The sequence below is a fragment of the Pavona decussata genome, unplaced genomic scaffold, assembly GCF_977016875.1.
Source record: "Pavona decussata unplaced genomic scaffold, jaPavDecu1.1 SCAFFOLD_170, whole genome shotgun sequence".
NCBI lineage: Eukaryota > Metazoa > Cnidaria > Anthozoa > Scleractinia > Agariciidae > Pavona > Pavona decussata.
Window position 1 is genome coordinate 1148135 of NW_028145581.1, and position 23897 is coordinate 1172031.

The following is a 23897-nucleotide window of genomic DNA, read 5'->3' on the forward strand; positions in this document are numbered from 1 at the left end:
AGATTGTTCTGCTTTTTTTTTTAGAGCTGACTGTACTCTATACTTCATGTATGTTCATTTTTGGCAGACCGAGAGGTTACATAGCTTGGAGGTTTTGGCTTCACGCAGCGTGCACGTGCCTTTACGTAATTTACAGACTTTGCCTTCATCACATCAAACCCGATCTTGATATTTTTCCACAAGGATTTTCGATCAGTCTTGCGAGAAACTAGTTGATTTTTGAGGGAATCGTTCTATTTTACAGGCATCAATGGGTCACATTGCGAAGTGCTTGTATGCTTCGCGGCGTTTATATCATACTGCAGTTTCACGATCAAGTTGGTCGAGCCACTTCAGAACCGAATTTCAGAGATTTTTCCAGGTAAGGCTTTACTAAGCTGTCACACTGTCTCTTCCAAAGCACTATGTCCTCCAGATGTAGCTCTTCCATGATGTAAAACAGTCTTATTTTCGTTTTCTCTGTGACCATCGTATCTATTTCGTTACTAAATGATTATGTAAGCCTGTTAATTTGAACACACGCAGTCATTCGTTTTATTGTTTACCTCGGTGTATTTGCTACCACTGTTTCAAAACGCGATTTGAGACTTTATGAAAGGCTGTATGTCTGTTACCAGTGTTAGTTCGTTTTACCTTGGATTTTCTGAGAAAATAGCCTGTATTTGAAGCTTTTGTTTTTAAAATTAATTTGCCTTGTTACGCAATCATACAGTTGTTGTGGTCGTACGTCACTCAAAATGTGAAATATGTATGGGTGACCGCCAATGTTCCTTCTCAATTCCAATATCTCTTACTGAGATCCGCTTTTCCCATGTACTGTAGTCATACACTGCACAAAAATACCTTGGTATTAGGATACACTGTCGTTAAGAATCATCACAGGTAGTGCGTGTGTGCAGATGTCTTGACCCCTTCACTGCTACAAGGACATACTCAGTAAGCCTTTTGGTTTCCCATGGGCTTCCTGGCCACCTTTATTTTTATCATAATATACACTTGTAATTTCATTCATGAAAAACTGAGATGATATGTATGCGATGAAATTCTTGGAAAAAATTTCCGAGCCCCCAGCAGGAATCGAACCCACTGTGCTATGGGTGACTCATGTGGTGAACAGGTTTGGGGTAAAAAGTTATAAGGTAGTGGGTTTGATTCCTGCTGGGGGCTTGGAAATTTTTTCTGAGAATTTCACTGCGTACATATCATCTCAGTATTTCATAGCATTGGGTGGTTGGCTGGTTTGCTGAATGTCATTTATAGTGGGAAAAAAAACTTTCAAACTTAAAAAACTATCAGATTTGCACAGTAAAGTTCAAGGACATACTGGGCCCAGTTTTACAGTGACTGTATCATAGCCTATGCACTCAATAAAACATAAAACGCATATATAGTTAAACTTTTGGAGAAAAGGACAGTCTGCATGCATTGGATCAGTCAATTCCAATGGTGCGTTTGTCTCCCCATTTAGAAGCAGTGCTTGACAGAATAATTTTGTCAAGCACTCCTTCTAATTTGATACTTGATGAAGTTAATATTAATTTGTTTCTTTTACAAGTTCCTTACTTACAATAATTTAGAAACTGTGTTTGTTTTTCAGTCTGGAGAAAAGCCACTACTTTTTGCAGTGAAAAGACGAACGTCTGATATATTAATCAACAGAGGAGCTTATGGACTCTCCCTTGCGGGAATCTTTATATCATTTTATGGGGTTTACCTTATGGTCCAGGACACAAATACAAAGAAACAATAATAATAATTAACATCATGATAAATCAGTGCTGTGAGCAGTTCTTCGATCATGGAAATGTACTTCATGGATGCTCTTGAAAGCTAGTGGACCCCGCGCATTGGTACACATGCTGAATATGTCACGCCTGAAGTACAAGAATTGTGGCTAGATGTTTTGTAGGAATAATTCATTGCAAGACACACTGTTTGAAACACATCACAACCAGCTACACTGTATCAAGGTCTGTTTCAAGGCTTCACTTCATCAACAAGCTGTCTCGCTTTAGTCTCGGAAACAAAAATATTTGTTTTCCGTCTGTCAACAAGAGCTTGCTTTTGGTGGTGGACTTAAACTGGCCAAGCCAGTTTTGAATAATGTTGTTACATGGTGCTACTTCAACCATAACTGCTTTCTCTCCGCAGTGGCTGTAATATTATGTCTAAATGCGATTTTTGTAAGTGTTCACTCACTGGAAACTGTTAAGAGATATCATTATGTTTTGCAGGATTTGTTGCCTGTGAATTTTCTTTACATCCAAATTTGTTTTTCAATGAATTTTCCTTCTGAATCAGTAAGAATTTGTAAGAATAAATGAATGTGACAATTTACGGTTAGGGGATAAAGGTGACTCGTGAAAACAGTGTTTTGATAGATGTTTAAACAAATGAAATTGTGTTTTTCCAGTTTAACATGAGCTGAGTGTTTCATGTTGCTATTAATATTTCACCTTACTTTATGATAATCCTGGAACTGGAGAATTCATGACAAATAATATTATGCTCACTTATTCTAATTCTTTTTTCTTGCCCATAAATTATTGCTTTAAAAGTGCTACATTTTTGACATGTTAAAACAGCTTACATGGATTAAACTCATTCTTGTTTAAAACACAAGTTTAAAAACGTTTTTCACCTTAATCCCTGTTATTGCAAATAGCACATGCTTACCGTTTACATGCCTTTCAGGAATTCCGGTTGAAAAATCAAATTGAGCACATCTGATTCTCCTTGGAACCTTTCTGAATTATAGGCTCCTGGTTTAAATGACGCACTTTTACTGCTCCTTTGGGGATTTCCAGTGACTGTTGATGTTGATAGGTTTTTCCGTCATCCATCATTCTGTTAATAAGAGATATTTATCATTCGCTATTTTTGCCGAAAATTTGATCTTTGTGGATTGCATGACTGGTCAGCACCCAGGTTCACAGATGTGTCGGCTTTGTGACACTATGGAAGATTTTTTCTGCAAAAACTATCATTCCATAATAAAACAACAAAAACGATAGTCCAAAATTAAACAATATAATTTGTTGTTTGTGGGATTTGCCCAGCCCTGCACCATCTTTCAAATAATGTATATGTTTCTTCCCTGAATGTAATTTGAAACTTATGATAATTTGGGAAGGCACATGAGTGGTAACTAGCATCTGTAAAATTGGCAAGTCATTGAGTGCAATTTTGGCTCTAATTACCTACTCCACACCTTTGGAGAGTTTCAAGTAAATTATTGAGTCAGTTAAATTAAGTAACAATGAACATTTCTTGGGAAATTATTTTGGGAAATGAGAAATTTGTTTCCAAATGAACATCATTATTTTGTTAAAGCTGGTTCTTTAGCTAATACTTTGTATACATGATTTATTGTCCTGTTTTAACTACCAGTAATAAACGTTTTCAGTATTATTGAAAAACAAATTTGTCTGTTCTCTCTTGTATCCTCTTGTTGCACAGCCACTTGCTCTCTTAAAACATGTGGCTTTTTTTTAAGAGAGCTGGGGCCTGTTTCTCGAAAGTCCCCGTAACTTACCAGGCCTCGATAAGTATATTTGCAAATGTTTTTTAGTCGATTACACAGTGATTACAGACATGGTACTTGGCTAATGTTTTCATAGAATTATAAGATTTTAAAATTTAGTATTCAAAACTAGCAAAAATTTACTTCTGTTAAGAAACAGTTGTCGCCAAAGACACTTATTGGGTCTGGTAAGTTACCAGGACTTTCGAGAAACCGCCCCCTTGTGACTGCATGCATGTGCATGGACTACATGGACAAACGTGTTTGTACCAGCAAAAAAATTATTACAACAAGGTGATCAATAAAAAAAGGAAAGAAAAACTCAGTGAATGGAGTATGTTGTCTACGCTTTAGACAACAAGATCTTCGTGCTATAGCAAATTGTATGAAAAAAAAATTATGCACAAAAGCCAACCATTTACCTCATTTATAAGTGGCAGCTGATAAACTATTCTTTCATTTTCAAGAAAATTCATCCTCGGAGACCCAGGGGCAACTAGTCGGGAGGAAGGAATTTTCATGGGCGAAAGTTTACAACAAGAAACTCGCCCGTGAAAATCCCTTCCTTCCAACAAACTGCCCTTGGGACTCAGAGGATGAAGAAAATTTGGTCTTACTTGCCTCTTTAGCACCTGTAAAATGCAATAGAATTTTTACTCTAAAATGAGATAAGTAGGGTAATTAACATACAGTCAACTCTCACCTTGCAGACACCTCGCTGTTACGGACACCCCGATAATACAGACAGCAGCTAAACTCCCAGCAAAAATAAATTACAGGTGTTTGACTGAAATAAATTCCTGCTATTGCAGACAGGTGTCTGCAGTAATGGGAGTTGACTGTATGTCAAAAGAATAAGAAATTGACCATCATTTATGAATAAATAGATTATGGAAAGCCTGGACAAGAACTGAAGGTAAAAATAGCAAATTTTATTTAGTTATTAATTCTTCCAATATAATACAACTCTGAAGGATTTCAATCAAATTTACAATTTGTGGTTTGAATGGCAGCATGGAAAGAAAGAAACAAGACATAACTGTCAATAATTTAATTTTTTTTTCTGGAAAGTCCATGTTCATTGGAAACAGTGGAACCTTAGAAAAATCCAGAAGCAATCTAGAATTCAAAACTGACTGCTTGATTTAATAACACCGCCAGTTGGTCTTGCCATCTCCAATAATTTTGTGAAATACAAACATTACTGGCTTTAAAATAAGTCTTGGAAGACTGCACACGTACAACACATGCTGCATTCTCTTGCAATCCTCTGCAACTTGTTTTGCGCCAAGTTTTGCAAGTTGCAGAATGGTGAAGGGTTTGTTGAAATATATTTTCTGTAGCTCTCCTTTCAGTTCAATGATGGCACATGTTTTCCCTGCCACTCTAGCCATATTCCAGGCCACTTGGTTTTTAGACAGGACACAATCTGTTGTTCTGCGATGTGGCTAAAGTCTGATGGCTCTATGGAAGCAAGTCCCTCTGTGTATACAACCTTTAGAGAACAACAAACCATCACACAGGGTCAACACTTAAACATGGCATGACACTGTCATCTGAAAGATTAGTATGAACTTTGTTGTGATCATCATGATCTTCAAGAACGTTCTAACCAACACCACCATACCATCAACCCCCACCATCTCCATCACTATCACAACTGCCACTGTCATCACCGTCTTCAAAATCACCACCACCATCACAATCATCTAAATCTTACCCTCCTCTCACCCACACCCATCGCCACCATTTTCATTCACACCCTCACCACCTCCATTCTGTCATAATCATGGTTATGGTGATCTGGTCACTGCGATCAACATGATCATCACATTCCTCCACCGCCTCCTCCTCATCCCCATCATCATCATCATCATCATCATCATCATCATCATCATCGTCATCATGTTTAAATAACTTACAACAGAGATGGACTCAAAATTAGCTCTGAACTTAGTAGAATATTATCTTATTCCCACTCCCAAATGTCTAAACACTTATCCCTGATCCCTCCACTCTTGAGGATATGTTGATCTCAGTCCTAACTGGGTTACTAGTTAGTGATCCCAAAAAAGGTGGATTCTCACTGAATAATATTCAGAGAAATGGGCATCCACACACCCTTCTGTCTAAGACCTTGATGATACTGCACTGAATTTTGTCATCAGACCACAGTTGTTCAAAGAGTGGATAACTTTATCCAGCGGATAAGATGATATTCAGCGATAAAATGTATTGGCTTGAGTACACTTTATCCACTGGATAGAGCTTTCCCTGTCTGTGGTAAGGAGCAAGACCACGCCAAAAAGGATACATTCGACTTCAAGTTGCCGTCCGTGGCTCATAAACATCCGTGCTTAAGCTCCCTATTGTTTTGACTGCACAGATTGTTGGGTGCAATTTTTTCAGTGCTAAAAATTTCAAGACAGTATGTCTGCATGAGAACGTTATTGTTTTATCGAAAGTAAGCCAAAGCATCCATACTTACTTTTTTAGTTCCATCGTCCTCTCTTACACCAAGTCCATTATAATGAAAAGATTTAAATGGCTTGACATCATCAACAGATGAATCCTGCAAAAACAACAGTCAACAGAGACTGGAGTAAAATCCATGTGAAAAATACACTCTCATCTGTAAGCCGAACCAAAGCACCTGTAGATAAAGATAAAACACCTTTTCTTAGTAACCCCCTCCCCTACCTCTAAAAGGTAAGCCATGGGCACGCAGTCAAGACCCATCAATTAGAAATTTTTGAAAATGGCTACAAATAAAAATGCTCCCTCTCCCCCTGACCCAACTCCAAACAATATATACCCTTAAACTTACTTGAGCAAAATAAAATACAATTTCAAGAGGCTTGAAAGCCTCAGAACTTTACAATTAATCATATAATAAATTGTTATTATTAAACTGAAGTCAAGTCAAATATACAGTATTACATGTTAAGTACACCATACCTCCCCAGGAAAGAACTCTTTCAAGAAATTCTGCAGAAGAATAATTCCCATTAAGTCTTGATCAAGGCGCTCTTTCATAAACGATACACTAGGAATAACAGGAAACAATAAACTGTTTAATAACTAGTAAGGTCCTAGTCATTCCAACTCCTGCAGCTTTTCAAGCAATTCCCTGGGTGAGAGGGGCACTGCCCTGTACACGTGTTGTAGGGTTGTCCATTTCATTAGACGGAACATTCAGAATATTATAAGGTTAGCCTGAACATATATCTTTGTTCAATGGACTTTTTCAGGGGCTTTTTTTGAAGGAGTGTTTATTATTTGCTTGTTTTCAAAAGGATTTTTATAATCAAGATTTGTGGAGACTTATATGGGGACTGAGCTACAAGTGTGTAATTATGGTAAGCATGGTGGACTCTGGATCATGTGGATTCAAGGCCAGGCTGGGGTCATTGGGTTGTGTTCTTGGGCATGACACGTTACTCTCACATTACTGGCAACCTGTTCAAGAGGATATTTGACAAAGTGCTGGGGAGGTAAACTGTGTTGGACTAGCATCCCATCCAGGCGGAGTAGCAGTGCTCCCAGCCACTTCATTCTACAGAACCAGGATAAGCTCTGGAAGTTAATGGTGCCAGTAAGCTCACAAGGCTCTACCTCACCTCTTGTATGGGGGAGGAGGTGGGGGGGGCTGGGGGTGTGTGGGGTAGATTCAAAATTTCATGGCTTGTTTTACTATGGAGTACGAGTTCAAGCATGACAATACTTACTATTCAGGATCAGAAACAAGTCCAAGGTCTTCTAAAACATTTCCAAGTTTATCGCTTGTTATGAAACCATTGTCTGTTCACATAAATGAAATGTTAAATAGATAAATAAACAAATTTAAATAAATAGTACATATTAAATAAAAACGTATAAATTACTGGTTTATATTATTAAAACTGATTTCTGATAACTTTTTAAGAACTGTTTGATTGAACAAAAATATTTAATTAAATAAAAATTAAATTTTATATTTTAACATTTATAATATTATGTTATTTTAGCTAAATAAATATATTTCATTTAACACAATCAATGGACTGATGGCTACAGCAAAGTTTAATAATGTTTAATAATATTATAATAAATTTTTATTATCAAATATTACATAATGGTGTCATGATTAGGCACAACACTTAAACGCTATAAATTAATATTACTGAACAGTCAATCCCATGTACAATGTACCTTGTTTATTACTGAAAGGAATTTTTTTACTGTGAGGAAAACTGTATAATTTAATGATTTTGGCAGAGCTACACTGTACATTTCATTGCAATAATTTCAATTTTTTGCCAATTATTTGGAGAATATATAAAATATAATATGTAACTTTCCTTCTAATTACAATCACAAGTAAATTTAATTACTGATTCCTCAAAAAATCACGGAAAACACGACAATTTTCTGTAATCAAGGTATGTTCTTTTCATTTACCCTGTTGGTCGTGAGATTTAAATACTCTCAGTCCCTTTTCTCTCTCACTTTCGGATCCTGTTAGACTTTGTTCCTTTTTTAGAAAAGAAATCACAATTAGTTTTAAAAGCTGACTGGTAATAATGCACATTATATCACAAAATATCATCATCATAATTTTAATAAAATAATGTTTCTATTTATAACTGGAAGAAATTTGGCAAGTAAGATTTTAAAACATTTTGTTTACTTAAAAACAATTTCTTACCTGAGAAAAGAATACTGTTAGATGTGTTTCACTTCCAAGCAGCCATACAGGAAACTTTGGAGATTTTAAAAAATTGCCTACCTATAAACAAACACACTAAAATGAGTTTATTGGTAGTCTAAAATTATTGATATAAAACTCAAAGGTACTGAGCGGCACGCAGCTTATTAAACAGTCACAAATAATCTGACAAATATGTTACTAACGAACCTGAAAATGTAAACAGTTGGAAAATGCAAGTGGCTGCTATCTTGAAGTGGACGTAAAAATGAAATTTAATTGGTTCATTCTGGCCTGGATGAAGTCTGTGTTCACAGGAATTTTATTATGATTGTACTAAAATCACCTATTAGAATAAGATTTCCTGAAGAATTGGGCAACTGGTGCTGGTTGTGGAACATATTTTTAAGAAAAATATTATTGACACAAGTACACTGTCCAGTCAAGTGAAAGCAAAAACATTTCCAACAATTTCCAGCTCACCTCACAGTATCTATGAGCTTCTAAGAGTGTTAAAAATCCTATAGAAGACTGTCCAGGAATACCTCTCAGTTCTGCAAAACAAAAGATTATTTCTAATAATCAATAAATGAATAATACAATTTATTATAACTACTATATTAATTAAATAAATATTTCATATGAATTTATTAGTGGACCATGTGCAAGTTATAGAGAATAATCATTGGTTTTCTCTTTCACAATCATATGGTTTAAGGAGTCATTCACACTTCTATTACTTTTGTTTCATTAATATCTCTCAGTTAGACTGCTTTTGAATCTACGTTAATCTTTGTATTGTTGCATTGGTCTGTCCTTATTAAGGTGGCTCTCTAGTAAAAGTGTACTAAAGGGTAACTAAGATTTTAGCAACATCAAAAGATTACATACTGAACCCTTTTCTCTGGTCTTGCAACTTTTGTCAGAACTTTAGTTCCACTTGTAAAATGTAATTTTTATTCTCTATTCTTGTAGTTGCTGTACCTACCTAGCCCTGAAAGCACTCTAGTTGAGTCCCAGACATTTGATACACTATGACCAGTCAGCATCAGGTTTATCAAAGTTTGACTACAGGAAAATAAAATAAATGAAATCATATAATTATTAAAATTCTAGCACCAAAATACCAATGAAATTTAAAAATATAAAAGACAGCAAGTTCAAGTTTTCTATGAAGATGTTGATGGTTAGTGGGGGATGAAGCCCTGACTGCTGAGCCAACTTATCTCTAAGTCCGTTGAAACTGGAGTGAACCATTTAATTGTTTTAATAGCATAACCCAGTCACCACAGACCTTAACTCAACAAAGAAATTATTTCTAGCAGTTGGTCAGTTGTGTTTATAAATGTCAAATTGCCTTGTGAGCAGTCATACTTTTTCCTCAGATCACACACAGAAAATTATACCACCCTTGCAAAGCTAATGAGTCTAATCAGATTGGGAGTTTGTTTAATAGTCAGTCACTGGGTTATGCTAATGAAAGGTTGTTCGGTGTGTGAAAAAAAGTAAAACAAAATAAAACATCAACACCACAGAACAAGATGCATTAACAATGCATTAACTTATAATGAAATCAATCATTCCTTGACTCATAATGACAACTAATTAAGGTCTAAAGGACTGAGTGCCTACTTAAATACAGAGGTATTTTTGTGCAGTTTATGACAATGTGGGAAAACCAGATCTTAGCAAGGGCTAGGCGCTATTGGAATTCAGAAAGAAAATCGGGGGTGTCCACGCATTTTTTAGAGATAATTAAGCAACAGTAATTCTAAAAAGTGCTAAGAACACAGAGCAACCTATATAGCATTTTTTCCCAAATTGAACCCCTAATTTTCTTTTTGGATCCCAATAAATTATCCTTGCCAAGATCTGCTTTGCTTGCGTACTTATAAACAACACAAAAATATCTCTGTTTTAGCAGTCACTGCTGTTCAGAAACCTGACTTTCTTGGACCATCTTTGAGATGTGCAGAACGTATGCACAGTAGCAAAAGGAGGCACTGTCCCTTAATATCACTGTACTTTATATGAATTCAACTATCATGCCAATCACGCAAAGCATTCAAAACAATAAAATACTGTAATCATTAGTTAAAATAATAAAAACATCCATCTTAGATTATACCTTCCATGGCCAAAGTTAATATCCACTAAAGGTTCTCCTTCATCTTCCATTTCTGCTTTGATAATTTCTATACCCTGTTGATAACCACCATTAGATTTAATTACCATGTACTTAAACTACAGCTTACACTACACATCCAGCATATTAAGAAGATAATATTCATGACCAAACACTACCTCTTGTGTTTTGAGTACAAAAGCACTATATTAAATACATGACAATGATTTATGGGCATAATGTTAACCTTCAGCTTCTGAGTACAACTATAGTAAATGAAGCATTATCGTTAACTCAAACACAAATGAATTTTGTTTATTTTTTTCTCAGTGCACAAGCAGTCAGAATTCCGAATTATGAATCTGATTGGTTCCAACAGTGGGTGGAATTTTTCAATCTTACCCTCAACCCAGGGCAGTTTTGTTTCTTTTGGCCTTGCTTTCTTGTGGAAGAAAATAAAAATGTCATTCAGACAATAGTCTAGGTATTGGGAAAACTGTGTCCTTTATCCTCTTGCCGTGCTCACAGTTTTCCTAATATGGACCTCCGGCTGCCAGTGTATGACATGATAATTACGTCATGTTATTTATATATTTCTCAAAAAAAAAAATTTGGGGGGGGAAAGGGCAAACTAAAAAAAAGTCAATACACAATTAATGCACCATTATGATATTGTGAAAAAACTGGAGTGAAGGGCTGGCTGCCTGGATTCCTTAAACTAACAAGTGCCTTGTAAACTGACTCATTCCACAGATACCAAAACTGTTTTTTTTTTTTTTAATTTTTTTTCTATTTAAATTATATAAATTTAAAACACAATGAACTCTTATAAAGGTGTTTTTCCAATACACACCTTGGTTAACAATATTGAATAGAGAAATAATAGAACACCAAATCTTCCCTCTAACATCGCTATGTTCTTTTTGATGACTTGGCTGACATCTTCAGAAATGCAACACTGAACCAGGCTGCAATCACAAAGAAAATTTACTAGTATGAAAGGGAGAAGACCAAAAAAGACACTTACTTATCTTGACTAGTAAATTCATTTCCAAAATGGACCAAGCAAGCTAGTTCACCAAGGTTTTTATTATAGACTTTCCTGGTTGTTACTTTCTAGTTTGTGTGAAACTTGTTTATGTATTGTTTATATTATTAATAACCAGTGTAAGAAAAAGTGCAAGAAAGGAAAAAACTCTGACATGACGGTTTGAACAACTCCTACTTCACAAGCTTAATTTTGCTTTGTTTTATGTCAAAACACTACTCCTTTCAAATGTAGGTAAAGGAAAATTGGATTGCTCAGGGAGCCAATCCGAATGCTTCTTTTCAGCACAGACTACGTTCAGCTATATAGTAAACCAAGTTTATAATAAGAAAGCATTTATGGGAGGTTTGACAGTACCTCAGAAACATACCAAAGTTTTGAATGAAACATTTCACTTGACAGTGTGGTAAGCTCTTGAACACAAACAGACTTGTGATAATCAGGGGAATGAGAGTCTGTAGAAAAAATTAGGATTTATTAATTCAATTACAATAAATAGTAAATCGTTTTCATAGTAAGACAGCAACAAAGATCCATGTATTGTTAGTGTGGTAAAATAGTGTAGTAGAGGTGATTGAGAATTTTAAGCACTAGTCACTTTGAATTTTACTTACTAGGTTATCAAAGGGCAAAGTCCTGATCATCAGGTATTGGGCAATTTATTGTACAGTTATTAAACTCTGTCTAGACTGTCCTTATTTTAGTCTCCTGGGGATTGAGGGGATTCCCCTGTCCTATCCCCTCCTTCTCAATAACTCTCAAAATAATATATGACATCCAGAGTGTACAGTAGGATAACAGAATGTAGATGGTAAAATTTACCGTAGATTCAACACCCAAGATTGTTTTCTTTGGGGTCTGCAACATGAGCCAATGACATGGCAAGATGATGTGGGGATTACTTTTCATGCTTGCCATGAAGGCTATCTTAGATTTTTTACTTTTCAAAATGTGTGACGAAACCAATGATCATCACTAATCAATATAATGTCAAACTTAAGACCCTTAAAATTAACTTTATCAACAATTAAAAAGAGGGAAAAAAAATCAAAATTCTGAGCAACCTGCCTGACAAAATGTGGCTTCCAAGGTAACATCAAATTATGTAAACATTAATATAATTTCACATCTAATTATTTCCAGAAAATTTTTCAAAAAAAAGTTAGCAAGTTTTAGTGGCTTTTGCCCTGTAGACAGATTCTTTCACTGATCATTCACTGACAGAATTAATACCTGGACTGTTAGACGACGAATTTTCATCAGCTTCCATCTCAGTTCTCATGCATGGCGCAAAGACCAAGTGATCTCTGAAGAACACCAGGGTAACTTTCTCAGTTTTGACATTCCTTAGCATCTCACAAAGGGAGCACACAAGGAAATGTCTTGCTTGCTCATCTGCGGAATTTAATAGAACCATGCTTCAGGTAAGCTTGCATTTGGTTTTGTGAAGATATTCTGTACTGAAAACATTGAAGCCAGTTTACAAATTGTTCTTAATCTGAGAGGTTTTTATCCAACCCTGTGAGCAGTAACCGTTCAACTGAAAGGCACTTTCATCGTTACATTACATTTACAACCCAAACTAACCTGTTAACTGTCTCCAGTTATCAGGAGGTGGTGCATCTTCAACAAACAGAATGTTTTTCAAAATATAAGCCTGAAAAATAAAATCAACAACTTGTTGAATTTCAATAATTAAACTGATTAACATGTACCAGATGTACATTGTCAAGATGTGAGCATTTAACATGTACCACACCATTTTGCACTATGAATACTGTCAGAAAATCATTACATTATTCCTAATAAAGAATGTACAAAAAAAGAATGATTTCTTTTTCTTTAATAAACCGTTTTCTTCTTGCTTTACTTCAGTGTATAAAGTTAACAATTTTTAAATCCAAAACAATAACATAAAATAACTTTATAATTTCATTTATGTCTAATAACCTGAACAGAAGCTATTATTGCGCATGGTCCTCCCTGTTCCTGAATAAGAGCACTAGGTTCCTCGGTGGAAAAGACGAAGCCTAAAGTGAAAACCACGAAAGAAAAGATAAAATTTCGATTTCGACTTGTGACTCAAAACAGCAAATTTTATATATACTATCGTTCTTATCTACCAACACAAAGTTTACCCTCTTTAGAAATCTTTACCTTGAGACCACCTCTCAAATATATCCTCACTAAGATTCTCTCCCCATAAAAGACTCAAAACTTCATCGGCGTTTTCAAACGCAGAAACTCGACAAACGTTATTCTCGTCCGCCATCTTTGATTCTTAGTCTCATCCCCAGGGCTTTCTCACGAGGCTGAGTGGTAGACTGGGACAGATAAAAAACAAATGAATCAGCACTCCCTTGGCCAGCGGTTGCTCGGAGTGCGACGCCATCTTGCTTTTTGGGGGCTTTTGGACTGAGAGCTTTGGTGTTATTTTTCGCGATGGCTTCAGGAGTTCAAGACATAACATTCAAGGATTTAGAGGCCGATGAACTTCCAGTCACGTCGGCAGTTTTGATGGGAGGCGCACATCACCTGGGCCAGTACTGTGACAAGGATTTCAAGAGCTTCATGGGTTGCCGGTATGGCCACAAAGATCCACGCAAATGTTTAGAAGAAGGCAAACAAGTTACAAAGTGCGCTCTAGAGTTCTTTAAGAAGTTGAAGGAAGAGTGCAACGAAGTTTTCACCAAACATTGGACTTGTCTCGATTACAACAACCAGGAATTTGGTTATTGCAGGGCAACACAGAAGAATTTTGATGCTTGTGTTTTGGAAAAGCTTGGTTTGGAATGCAATCAACCCATCCACCTTGAACTCCATGATTAACCTGATGTGTGATCGGATTGAAAGTTATATTGTTGTTAAAACTAAACGTTGATCGACAGTGCTTGTCCAAGCACAAGCTATTGGACTTCTGGTGACAGTATATTTCTGATGACGTGATATAAGAATATTATTGTTGGGTTGTAAATTGAAGGTATTAAGGTCTTTGGAATCCTTTACCATGTCTCTGTTCTACCATTTAATTGTAAGGTGGATTAAAGTTCTTAAAAGATTTCTCTTCAGATATTTGATCTTGATTTACAAGTGTTGGGGGTACCACTGCTGAGGTTTATACATTTTAGTAGTACATAATTTCTGCAGATCTGAACTGCGCTGGCACAGTGTACACTGTAGATCTGCACAGTTTTTTTTTGCAGGAATGGCTTCAATCTGAAACAAATGTTGTATTTTATAATCTCAAGGTACATGCTATTCAGAAGTGCATTAAACTAAGAACTTGCCTGTACAGATGCCCAATAAGTTTATGGTAAACCAAACAAGATGTTAAAGGGGCAGTATCATGGGAGATATCATGATTTTTGGCCAAAATTCACAAAATTTGAACTTTTAGCACTGTGTTAATTAATTTCTAAATCGATGATTTAAAGAAATATTAATAGTGATTCTGAGGCGAAAGGTTGAACCAAAATATAGTACAACCAGCAATTTTTAGTGCGTTACGACGACAAAATTTGAAAACGTTTTCAAATTTGAACCATTCGTCATCTTGGCCAACTGCCAGCGAAAATATCCGTGGATAGTTTCTTTGCATTTTGATAGTCTTTTAATGGAATTTGTCATTATATCTTGGCTGCTATCAACCAAATAGCGTCTTTTTGATTTTCAATGTGTTACTAAAAACAGCGTGATACCGTCCCTTTAACATTGTATTTGAACAGATTTAGGACCAATAAGGAGGCTGTGTCTGAAGCAGTCGTGGATAGCAAGTCAGTTGTGATAGTCCATTGATTTCAATATTTACAAATTGTCAATAATATTTTCTGTTACGAATCCTCAGGTGGCTAACAAGTCCTTTGTAGGAGTTGCAGGAACATTCTTGAACACAAAATCTTGAGAACCCCAGTGGTCCGACCTTTCACTGGCTATTGCAAATTATTAGGCTTGACATTTGGGGTGGTCGCTTACGCAAGGTTCAATTGTATATATGAAACTGATAACTGCAAATATTGGATTTAATTGCGATTACATAATTTATGACAGTTTCTTTCTTCCTACTGTTTGAGATAAATAATTTAAAAATTATAAAATTATAATAACTACTTTTAAGGTTTGATGATGAAAATTACGGGTAGAATCATATTTAACACAACATTTCGGTGTCCTCATGACACCATCATCAGGTCAAAATATAATTTTCAACAGCTGACAAGAATATTAATGTGCAAGTTCAAGTTTTTGCCTGATACTTTTAAGGTCTCTATAATATAATAATATTACATGCACAACTTTCTGCTGCTATCCTAATTATCTTATTTTTGTAAACATTCAACTTTGATGCTTGCTATTTTTATATTCTAAAGGATTAAAAGTTAGTTCAAAAACTCATTAATAATTCATAAGCCCATTTACCTATCAAATGGTCGATGAAACATCATGTGCAGTGGTTTTAAAACCCGATAAAACCTCCTCCTTATTAGTATGCGGTGTCTAATGTTTTTCTCGTATTCTAATTTCAAACATTCACAAAAGTATAATTTTTATGAACTCTCTTGACACATGCTTTTTCAGGAATGTTTTAGCAACTGTTCAAACAGCTTGCAGCACATGTTTTGTTGGGTCTTAAACCACTCGGCTGTGCCTCGTGGTTTTAAATCCCAATAAAACAGGAATGTTTTAGCAACTGTTCAAACAGCTTGCAGCACATGTTTTATTGGGTCTTAAACCACTAGGCTGTGCCTCTTGGTTTTAAATCCTGATAAAACACTGCTGCTCATGTTTAAACATATTTACAAAATCAACTTTCTCTTGCTCTCCATCTAACCTAACTGACTCTGGTCATGGCTTAATTTTGTTTTAAGAGAAAGAAGAAAGAAAACCTCTGGGACTAGGATAGAGTAACCTGACGACCAATCTTTTTTTTAATAATAATTAACAATCAACCTAACCCAATATTAGTATGAATTTTTTTATCAGCACTTCAAAATGAGAAAATTAATATACTAAATATTAAAAATATAAAAAGTACTATGAATACAATAACAAATTATTATTATATTTATAAAGAAGTACATAAAACCTACTAAAACTAAAAGCAAAAGTGAAAGTAACAAAATTTAATGAAAACGAATGGTTAATTGATAGATTTAACATGTTAAAGTAAGATTACCGGAAGGCATTCTGGAATAAAATTCCTTGAGCGATTTCTTCACATTATTTAAACAGAAGGGATACTTGTTATTGCAAGAGGCAAAAGTTTCTAAAGTTTAGGACAAGCTACTGTAAAAGAATGATACATGCCCTAGTGAGGTTAGAGTCCTGCATCAGCCCATTACTGTAAGAGCATACTGCCTGTGCATGCAATTAATCAGTACCCTGAATTATTGATAAGCTCCTGAATGTGGCTAGCAATGGATGGCTTTGATGAAAGACATTTATTAAAGAGTTACTTTTCCTGCCCTGTAAATTCATTTCAGTTCTTTGTCTCTTTCAAGAAATTTTGTTTTTAATCCACAACAGCCACGACCCTCCCCACCCATCACTGCCCCCACCGGTCCCACTCACTGGGATACTAATCAGGCGACTCCTCAGATTTCATTCGTAAACAATCTTGAGCTGTTGACCATGGCGGACAGTCTGCTATCCGCCAGTCAGAGTTTTCTCTCGTCCAAAAGAGATCGTTTAGACACTGTCACCGAATCGTGCGGAGTTTATCACAGAAGATGGTATATTTTAGCAGTTTTCTCTCTGATAGCTGGGGTACAAGCGGCCGCGTGGAATACTTGGGGTCCAATAACTGGATCTGCCGAGGACGTCTTTGGCTGGACCGATGGAACAATAGCCTTGCTCGAGAACTGGGGACCGATCGCTTACATCGTATCGTTCTTGATCTTTTCCTGGCTTTTGGACGTGAAAGGTATGCTTGTATATTTTTGTTCAAGAAACGTTGAGCTTGAAGATTTTAATAGGCGGAATTCGGATGTGTTATCGCATGTGCGCGCGTTTACGGTCTGCTGGATCTTTGCCCGTTTGGGGGCCGGCCGCGACCTGTGATCGTCTCGTCTGTTATTGCAGCTTATTGTCTCTTTAGTCCTGTGCTGTACGGGACTTGCAGAGCAGTTGGCGGTAGTTACTTCAAATTGCTGTCTATACGGGCCAATAATGACTCTGCTTTGATTTTACACTAAGCAAAAGGCGCATATTGTGTCGAAGGTTAGCTCCCCCAATGTGAAATGTGCTAATTTGACTTGGTGCAAATTGAGGTTTGCTAAAGCTTAGTTAAGAAGAGTTAAGTTAGAAGGCGCTAAGGCACAAGCCATATTTACGTTGGTGCGAGCTACTTTCACGTGCAAAGGTAAACAGTACGTGTACATTTTATGAATAAGGTCAATCCGATTAGCATAAAGCGTAACGCATTAAATTCATACCAAATACATCTCAGAATGGGTGACCTTATGTTTGATTCTTGCATGTCGCAGGTTTGCAGGATCTCAGATACGAGTGTACAAGCACTAAGGGGGCACATGTAGCTATTCAGGCTTCTTTGCTCCGCAGATGGTATTTCAAACGTGACACACGTATACCTACAATTTTCTTGCTTTTTATCCCTTGTGAATTCCAGGCAGGGAAGCGCGGCCTGCATACCGCAGTAATTTTTATTACACCAAAAACGTCAGATACCCATAGAGTTAAGAACTGAGGGAAAGTTAGAAGAGTTTGTATGGAGTCAGCAAAGTGTATAGTGAAAGTGCCAATAGGGAGCTTAAGCAACGACGACGGCAATGGCAATGAAAACGTCACCCGAAAATATATCTTAATTTCATTTGTGCTACTTCGAAATTATTTCAACTCGCTCAACTTTTACAAAAAATGGCGAACTATCCAGGAAACAAATTGGTAGGAGTGGCGTACAAGTTAAGAAAGAAAATGAAAAATTCACCGTCCTCGTTCACGTTCTCCACAAAACCTTCAATATGGTCATTTGATCCAAGATCACTCAGATCATGGTCTATCAAAGGAACTGAGGAATCCACTCTGGGTAAGGATTTGTTCCCCCTCCCCTTTCCAATGGGTGGAGGGTACTCCAGATTTCACGTGGCGGGGATGATCGAAGAATTTTTTGGGGTTTGAAATTTTCGATTCCAGGATTTCTTTTGGGCAGGAAAATTTGGCAAGTATTTTTTTGGGTGGCTTTGAGTAGGGATTTTTTTGGGTATTCAAAACAATCTGAAGATTCGCGGTAGTGCCGGCCACGTTTTCATTCTGCATAATGTTATCGTTGAAACAGAAGGTGTTCTTGGATGTCTCGAGTGTTGAGTGTTGAGTCCCAAGATGTGGAAAAGATAACTTCAGATGGTATGATGAATAAACAAACACAAACATTCAATTGCGAATGTTTCTTTTTTTTGTGTTATATCATTTAATGCTTTCTGAAAATTTTTAAGGCTGGGGTGGATCGGAAATTCGGCATGGGATTTTTTGGGGGTTAGATGCAAGGGACTTTTTTGGGTTTTGTTGGAAGCCCTAGGGATTTTTTTGGGTTTTGACTTTTGCCCCCACTCGATCATCCCCGTCACTTGAAATCCGGAGTACCCTCTGGGGTTCCTTTGATGCACCATGATCCAGATTCGGATTCGCATTCAGATTCGGATGTGCTGATAACTGATAATCCAGATTTGGGTTTTCTCAAATCCATCTCCCCACCTAAAATGTCCTGCTCACAATAAGGTCCTGTCCACATGTATTTAATGCTCCTAAAATGAAATTTTTTAATCCAGTCACTTGGGCGTTTAGCAAGTAGATGACGAACTTTAAAAAGTGGATTTCCCAAACTAGGAACCTGTGCTTACATCCACGTGAACCTGCAATCAATTTATTGTCTACAAATTATTTTTCACCAGTCCATATGAAAACAATGAAATGTTCAATAATTTTTAAAATACACAAAATATTAAAACTTACGTAATAAATTGTGAAATAATTTATATGCACAGATCATACACCGCATGTGAGTTCAACATTATTTTGCACTATTGTAGACAGGGTCCAATGATGTGACATCAGTGTTTGTGAAAAACATGCATATCAGAGCCAGCAATGAGAGGTTGACACTGCTGTATTTGAGGGCTATTTTTGTGTGAAGAGCATACATATCATATGTATCCTCTTCACACAAAAATAGCCCTCAAATACAGCAGGCTCCTGCTACTGAGGGGATTTGTAAGGAGAGAGCATCTATGATTTACTTCAGTTGGTAATTCCATATTTATGATGCAAATTTGTTCAGAATCCAGTCAGGAGCACTGATTGGTTGACTTGATAATTATGCATGATTAAGATATTCAAGTTGTTATTCACCCGGCCACTTGTGCTGCATTCATGTGCACAGTTTATTCTGGAAAACAGTGGCTATGCACTTGTGATGACTATTTTCATCATTTATGCATAGAAGACAAAAACCCTAGATGTGTGGATGGAGCCTAAGAATATTAATTTTGGATGTTCATTTCTGTGTCTTATATTTCTACATAATTTTTTACATTTTATTACAGGTCTTAGGGTCTCTGTGCTGATAACTGTTGCGCTTATGTTTGCTGGAACTGGGTTACGCTGTATCACATCAAAACCAGAACCAGCTACATGGTGAGTTGAGTTGAATCCGGGCTGTCATTAGTTGTCGGCAGCCAGCTCTTCTGACCATGCAGCAACTGCAGTAAAGATATGATAAGTGAATGATCATTGAAGTTATGTATCTTGTGAAAAGAGACCCTGAAAAAAAATTCCAGGCTTGAAATACACTGTATGTGGTTTAATAATAAATAATAATGACCGTTTATTAATTAAGAACTCATTGCAGCCTGTAAGGCTAAATTACAGAGTTATAATATTATACAAACTAAAATATAGAAACTACAGTATGTATTGATTTGAACCCAATGACCTCTGCAATATTGGTGCAGTGCCCAGTACCAACTGAGCCATCAAGCCAACTGGTAGCTGGTCATTTTTTGAATTTGTAGTAACATGTACATATCCATCAACTTTTTTATCTTGTAAACACTTTGCAGGATTTTTTCAGGCATTTGCTCAATTAATTCCCCCTCTCAGAAATATGGCTGTTTATCCTTGAGGCAATGGTACAAATTGCAGAGACTTATGGCTGTCTTAAAAGTCTGTAGAGTTAATGTGCTTACCACTTCATCACTATTCTCCACCTGTACAGTGTAGATCTCTGAAATGCAGTTTTAAATTTTTATTCCATGGTTAGGCTGATACATACAGGTCAATTTCTTAATGACCTTGCCGCACCTGTTGCTATGGGAGCACCTCCTTTGGTGTCATCAACCTGGTTTCCACCTCATCAGCGAGCGACGGCAACAGCAATAGCTTCATTGATGAGTTATGTTGGCATATCGGTGTCCTTTGGTGTTGGCCCTTTTGTGTTAAATCCGTCAGAAGTTGCCAATAGACCCAATGCAACCAAAGAACTGCAGGAGAGCCTTGCTGATGTCAATAATGTTTCAAACAGTTAAGTCTCATTTGTTATATCAGTATGATTCGAAAGGCTTTTAATTATTGTGCAAGAGATAATTTGTTATAAAAAAAAATAGTTGTTTAGAAATGGGCCAAATATTATTATTTGTGTATTGACCTGCATCTTAATAATGCTGGATTATTTTTTCATCAAAAGCTATCAATTAGTGCTTACTAGTTCATTACTGTTGTTTTAAAATACACATTTAAAATATATTCTACTGGCTTTGAGTTGTTCCAGGCTTTTAAATGCCATTTGATGGATGGAAGACCATTACAATTTATTATGTACTAGGGAACTTTCAGCATTTGAATAGGATTCAAACCCGTGACCTCTGCAACACTGGTGCAGATAGCTTAATTATCACACAGTTATAATGCAAGTCTTGATTAAAAGGTTACCGATACCAGTTGCTAGGGATTTTATTATTTGAGAGATAGAAAATCATTGCAGTTATGTACAGTACTTGGCAACTTCAACAGTTGCAAAAAGAAAGCCATGTGTAACTTTCTTCTCTTCTCTTCATTCACTGCACAGAAATGTCTTGGGATGACGCAGTATCCACCGCCAGGCATCATATCATGTTATACATGTACATTGGCAAGTGTTTTAATTTATAGACTATTGTATAATAAGAAGAAGCAAAGACAAGTTAGAAAAACATTTGACTATAAAAAATTGCGATAAAACGTTTCGTAAAAACATTATAAAAAGGTTAAAAAACACGACGTTTCGATGTACATTACATCATTATCAAGTGAAATTAAAAATGCAAGATTGCGGCTATAAATACAAAAATGGACAATAGATATTAATTAAAATAGTAGCATTGAAGAATGCTACCGGTTAAACAAAAAGTTTCGCACGTATAGAGTCCGTTTGAGTGTTCAAGCAAGGCTTAAGTTTCTTGATGTACAGCATTTCAAATACCAAACAATCGAATTTGCTCTGACACTTTCTCAAGATGTTAAAATGGCCCTGATTCAATAGGTGTTTGCTCCCGTGAGCTTCAAGAAAATGTTTGCCAATTGCCGAGTTCTTGTGCTCAGCAACGCGTTGAAAAAGGTGTCTGGCTGTATAGCCGACATAATCTGCATCGCACAGATCACATGCAAAATAGTAAACAACGCATTGCTGATTCACAATCGACGGCTTAACTTCCCTAGGCTTAAGATCATGTTCTAATTTCCTACTAACAAAAACTGGCTGCAATATGGGGCCAATCTTATTACTTAGGTCGTTAAATTGCCTGCGAACCGCATTGGCAGCTACTTGATCCTTAAAAGGAAGGATAATTCTGATCTTACGACCGCCTTCAGGCTTCTCTTCCGCTGCCTGTTCCGATACATTACGAAGAAAATTACTAATGATGGAATCTATGAGAGCCCTAGGATAATCTAGGCGACTGAAAATTGAGCGCAATTTGTTACATTCTAAATTGAAAGCTTCTGTTGTGGAACATAGAGCGTACGCGCGATGTAACATTGTTTTCACTAAAGACACCTTGTATCGTTTGTCGGTATGGCTATGGTAATGCAAGAGTAAGCCACTGTTCGTTTGTTTCCTGTAAACTTGAGTTTCAAGTTTAGTCCCACACTTGATGATTTCAATGCCAATAAAAGGAATCCTACCACTGACAGGGAGTTCCATTGTAAATTTCATGCTGGGATGGAGACCATTCAGAGTATTGAGAAACTCAGAGGCAGCGTCACCACTAGGCATTTTAGCCAGGGTATCATCCACGTAACGTTTGTACAGGTCAGGCATCAGACCATCACGGGAGAGCTTCTCTTCCAGGTGACACATAAAAACATTAGCCATCAGAGGACCAAGAGGGGAGCCCATGGCCACCCCATCAGTCTGTTCGTACAAAAGACCATTGAACTGGAAAAGCTGGTTGGTTGTAGCAATTTCCAGTAATTTGGCAAGCTGATCCTTCTGCAAGTTAAGGCCGTAGGTCTTGTTGAACCAATCGTTGGTGAACGCTTTGTGGAATAGGATGTTAATCGTCTCACTCAAAGGTACGTTGATTCTACGTTTGATTAATATCAAAGAAGCTTGATGTCAATGAGCATGTAAACAACCTATCTTCTTATCGCCTTACGTTCTTCGAGAAGCTTCTTATCTGCAGAGGTCTGAAGTTTTCAGTACCACAAAAGGTCTCGCCCATCGACATACATGCGAGCTTTGAGAAAGCATATTGGAAAATAGAGCCGTTGTTGGATGATTCTGAGAAGGAACTGGCAAGCTCAACTCTACGCTCAATCGCCTTGAACTATATCCATCGTACAAGCCCCAAACCACCAAAGGCTCTTTTGAATGCTCTTAATCGCTTGAAGAAACGTGACGACATCATAATCACCAAGCCTGATAAAGGTTCTGGCGTAGTGGTAATGGACAAGACCGAATACATCCGTCTTCTAAGCGCTGCTTCAATCAATAACACTTCTAAGTTCGTACATGTTGATGAAAAGCGACCAAAGAGGCGTGGACGTCCAGCTCAACATTTCCACCCGCTCTTACAGAAAGAAAAAGAGTTGCGCACAGCCTTACGTCAAATTCTACCTGAAGAGATCGCTAACTCGCTTTCTCCGAAGAGTTCCAGATTGTCACACTTGTATGGCCTTCCGAAGACCCATAAAGCCACACTGAGTATGAGACCCATTTTATCAGCAACTGGCGCCTACAATTACAATCTCGCCAAATGGCTCGAAGAGAAACTTAAGCCACTCTCCATCAATGACTACACAATCACTGATGCCTTTGCTTTTGCTGATGAAATCCGTACCATTTCCGTGAATGAGGATGACATCTTAGTCTCCTATGATGTGACATCACTTTTCACCAACGTACCTTTGAGTGAGACGATTAACATCCTAGTCCACAAAGCGTTCACCAACGATTGGTTCAACAAGACCTACGGCCTTAACTTGCAGAAGGATCAGCTTGCCAAATTACTGGAAATTGCTACAACCA

General features: G+C 36.9%; 5 protein-coding genes across 5 annotated transcripts; 3 read left to right on the forward strand and 2 right to left on the reverse strand.

Moving 5' to 3' along the window:
• Nucleotides 1-4434: 4434 nt before the first annotated feature.
• LOC146464039 (ubiquitin carboxyl-terminal hydrolase MINDY-3-like) lies at nt 4435-13677 on the reverse strand. Its single transcript, XM_085083790.1, has 15 exons — nt 13541-13677; nt 13334-13413; nt 12971-13040; nt 12617-12778; nt 11754-11838; nt 11189-11303; nt 10339-10412; nt 9199-9278; nt 8694-8764; nt 8211-8291; nt 7964-8036; nt 7252-7324; nt 6482-6569; nt 6012-6095; nt 4435-5018 (listed from the first exon to the last, which is right to left on the reverse strand). Exons 1-15 carry the CDS (start codon nt 13653-13655, stop codon nt 4875-4877), a joined length of 1395 nt encoding a protein of 464 aa, XP_084939916.1. The 5' UTR covers nt 13656-13677; the 3' UTR covers nt 4435-4874.
• An 80-nt stretch (nt 13678-13757) lies between these two features.
• LOC146464040 (NADH dehydrogenase [ubiquinone] 1 alpha subcomplex subunit 8-like) lies at nt 13758-14451 on the forward strand. Its single transcript, XM_085083791.1, has one exon. The coding sequence runs from the start codon at nt 13826-13828 to the stop codon at nt 14210-14212; it is 387 nt and encodes a 128-aa protein (XP_084939917.1). The 5' UTR covers nt 13758-13825; the 3' UTR covers nt 14213-14451.
• A 2529-nt stretch (nt 14452-16980) lies between these two features.
• Nucleotides 16981-21555, forward strand: LOC146464041 (solute carrier family 49 member 4-like). The gene is made up of 4 exons (XM_085083815.1): nt 16981-17303; nt 19939-20029; nt 20655-20914; nt 21459-21555. The coding sequence occupies exons 1-4, from the start codon at nt 17012-17014 to the stop codon at nt 21539-21541; spliced, it is 726 nt and encodes a 241-aa protein (XP_084939941.1). The 5' UTR covers nt 16981-17011; the 3' UTR covers nt 21542-21555.
• A 38-nt stretch (nt 21556-21593) lies between these two features.
• On the reverse strand, nt 21594-22907 carry LOC146464042 (uncharacterized). The gene has a single exon (XM_085083798.1). It carries the CDS (start codon nt 22764-22766, stop codon nt 21768-21770), a length of 999 nt encoding a protein of 332 aa, XP_084939924.1. The 5' UTR covers nt 22767-22907; the 3' UTR covers nt 21594-21767.
• On the forward strand, nt 22765-23780 carry LOC146464043 (uncharacterized; the record flags this gene model as incomplete). The annotated part of the gene is made up of 2 exons (XM_085083825.1): nt 22765-22845; nt 22976-23780. Coding segments are annotated over exons 1-2 (886 nt in total), but the record flags the coding sequence as incomplete, so codon positions are not given.
• Nucleotides 23781-23897: the final 117 nt, after the last annotated feature.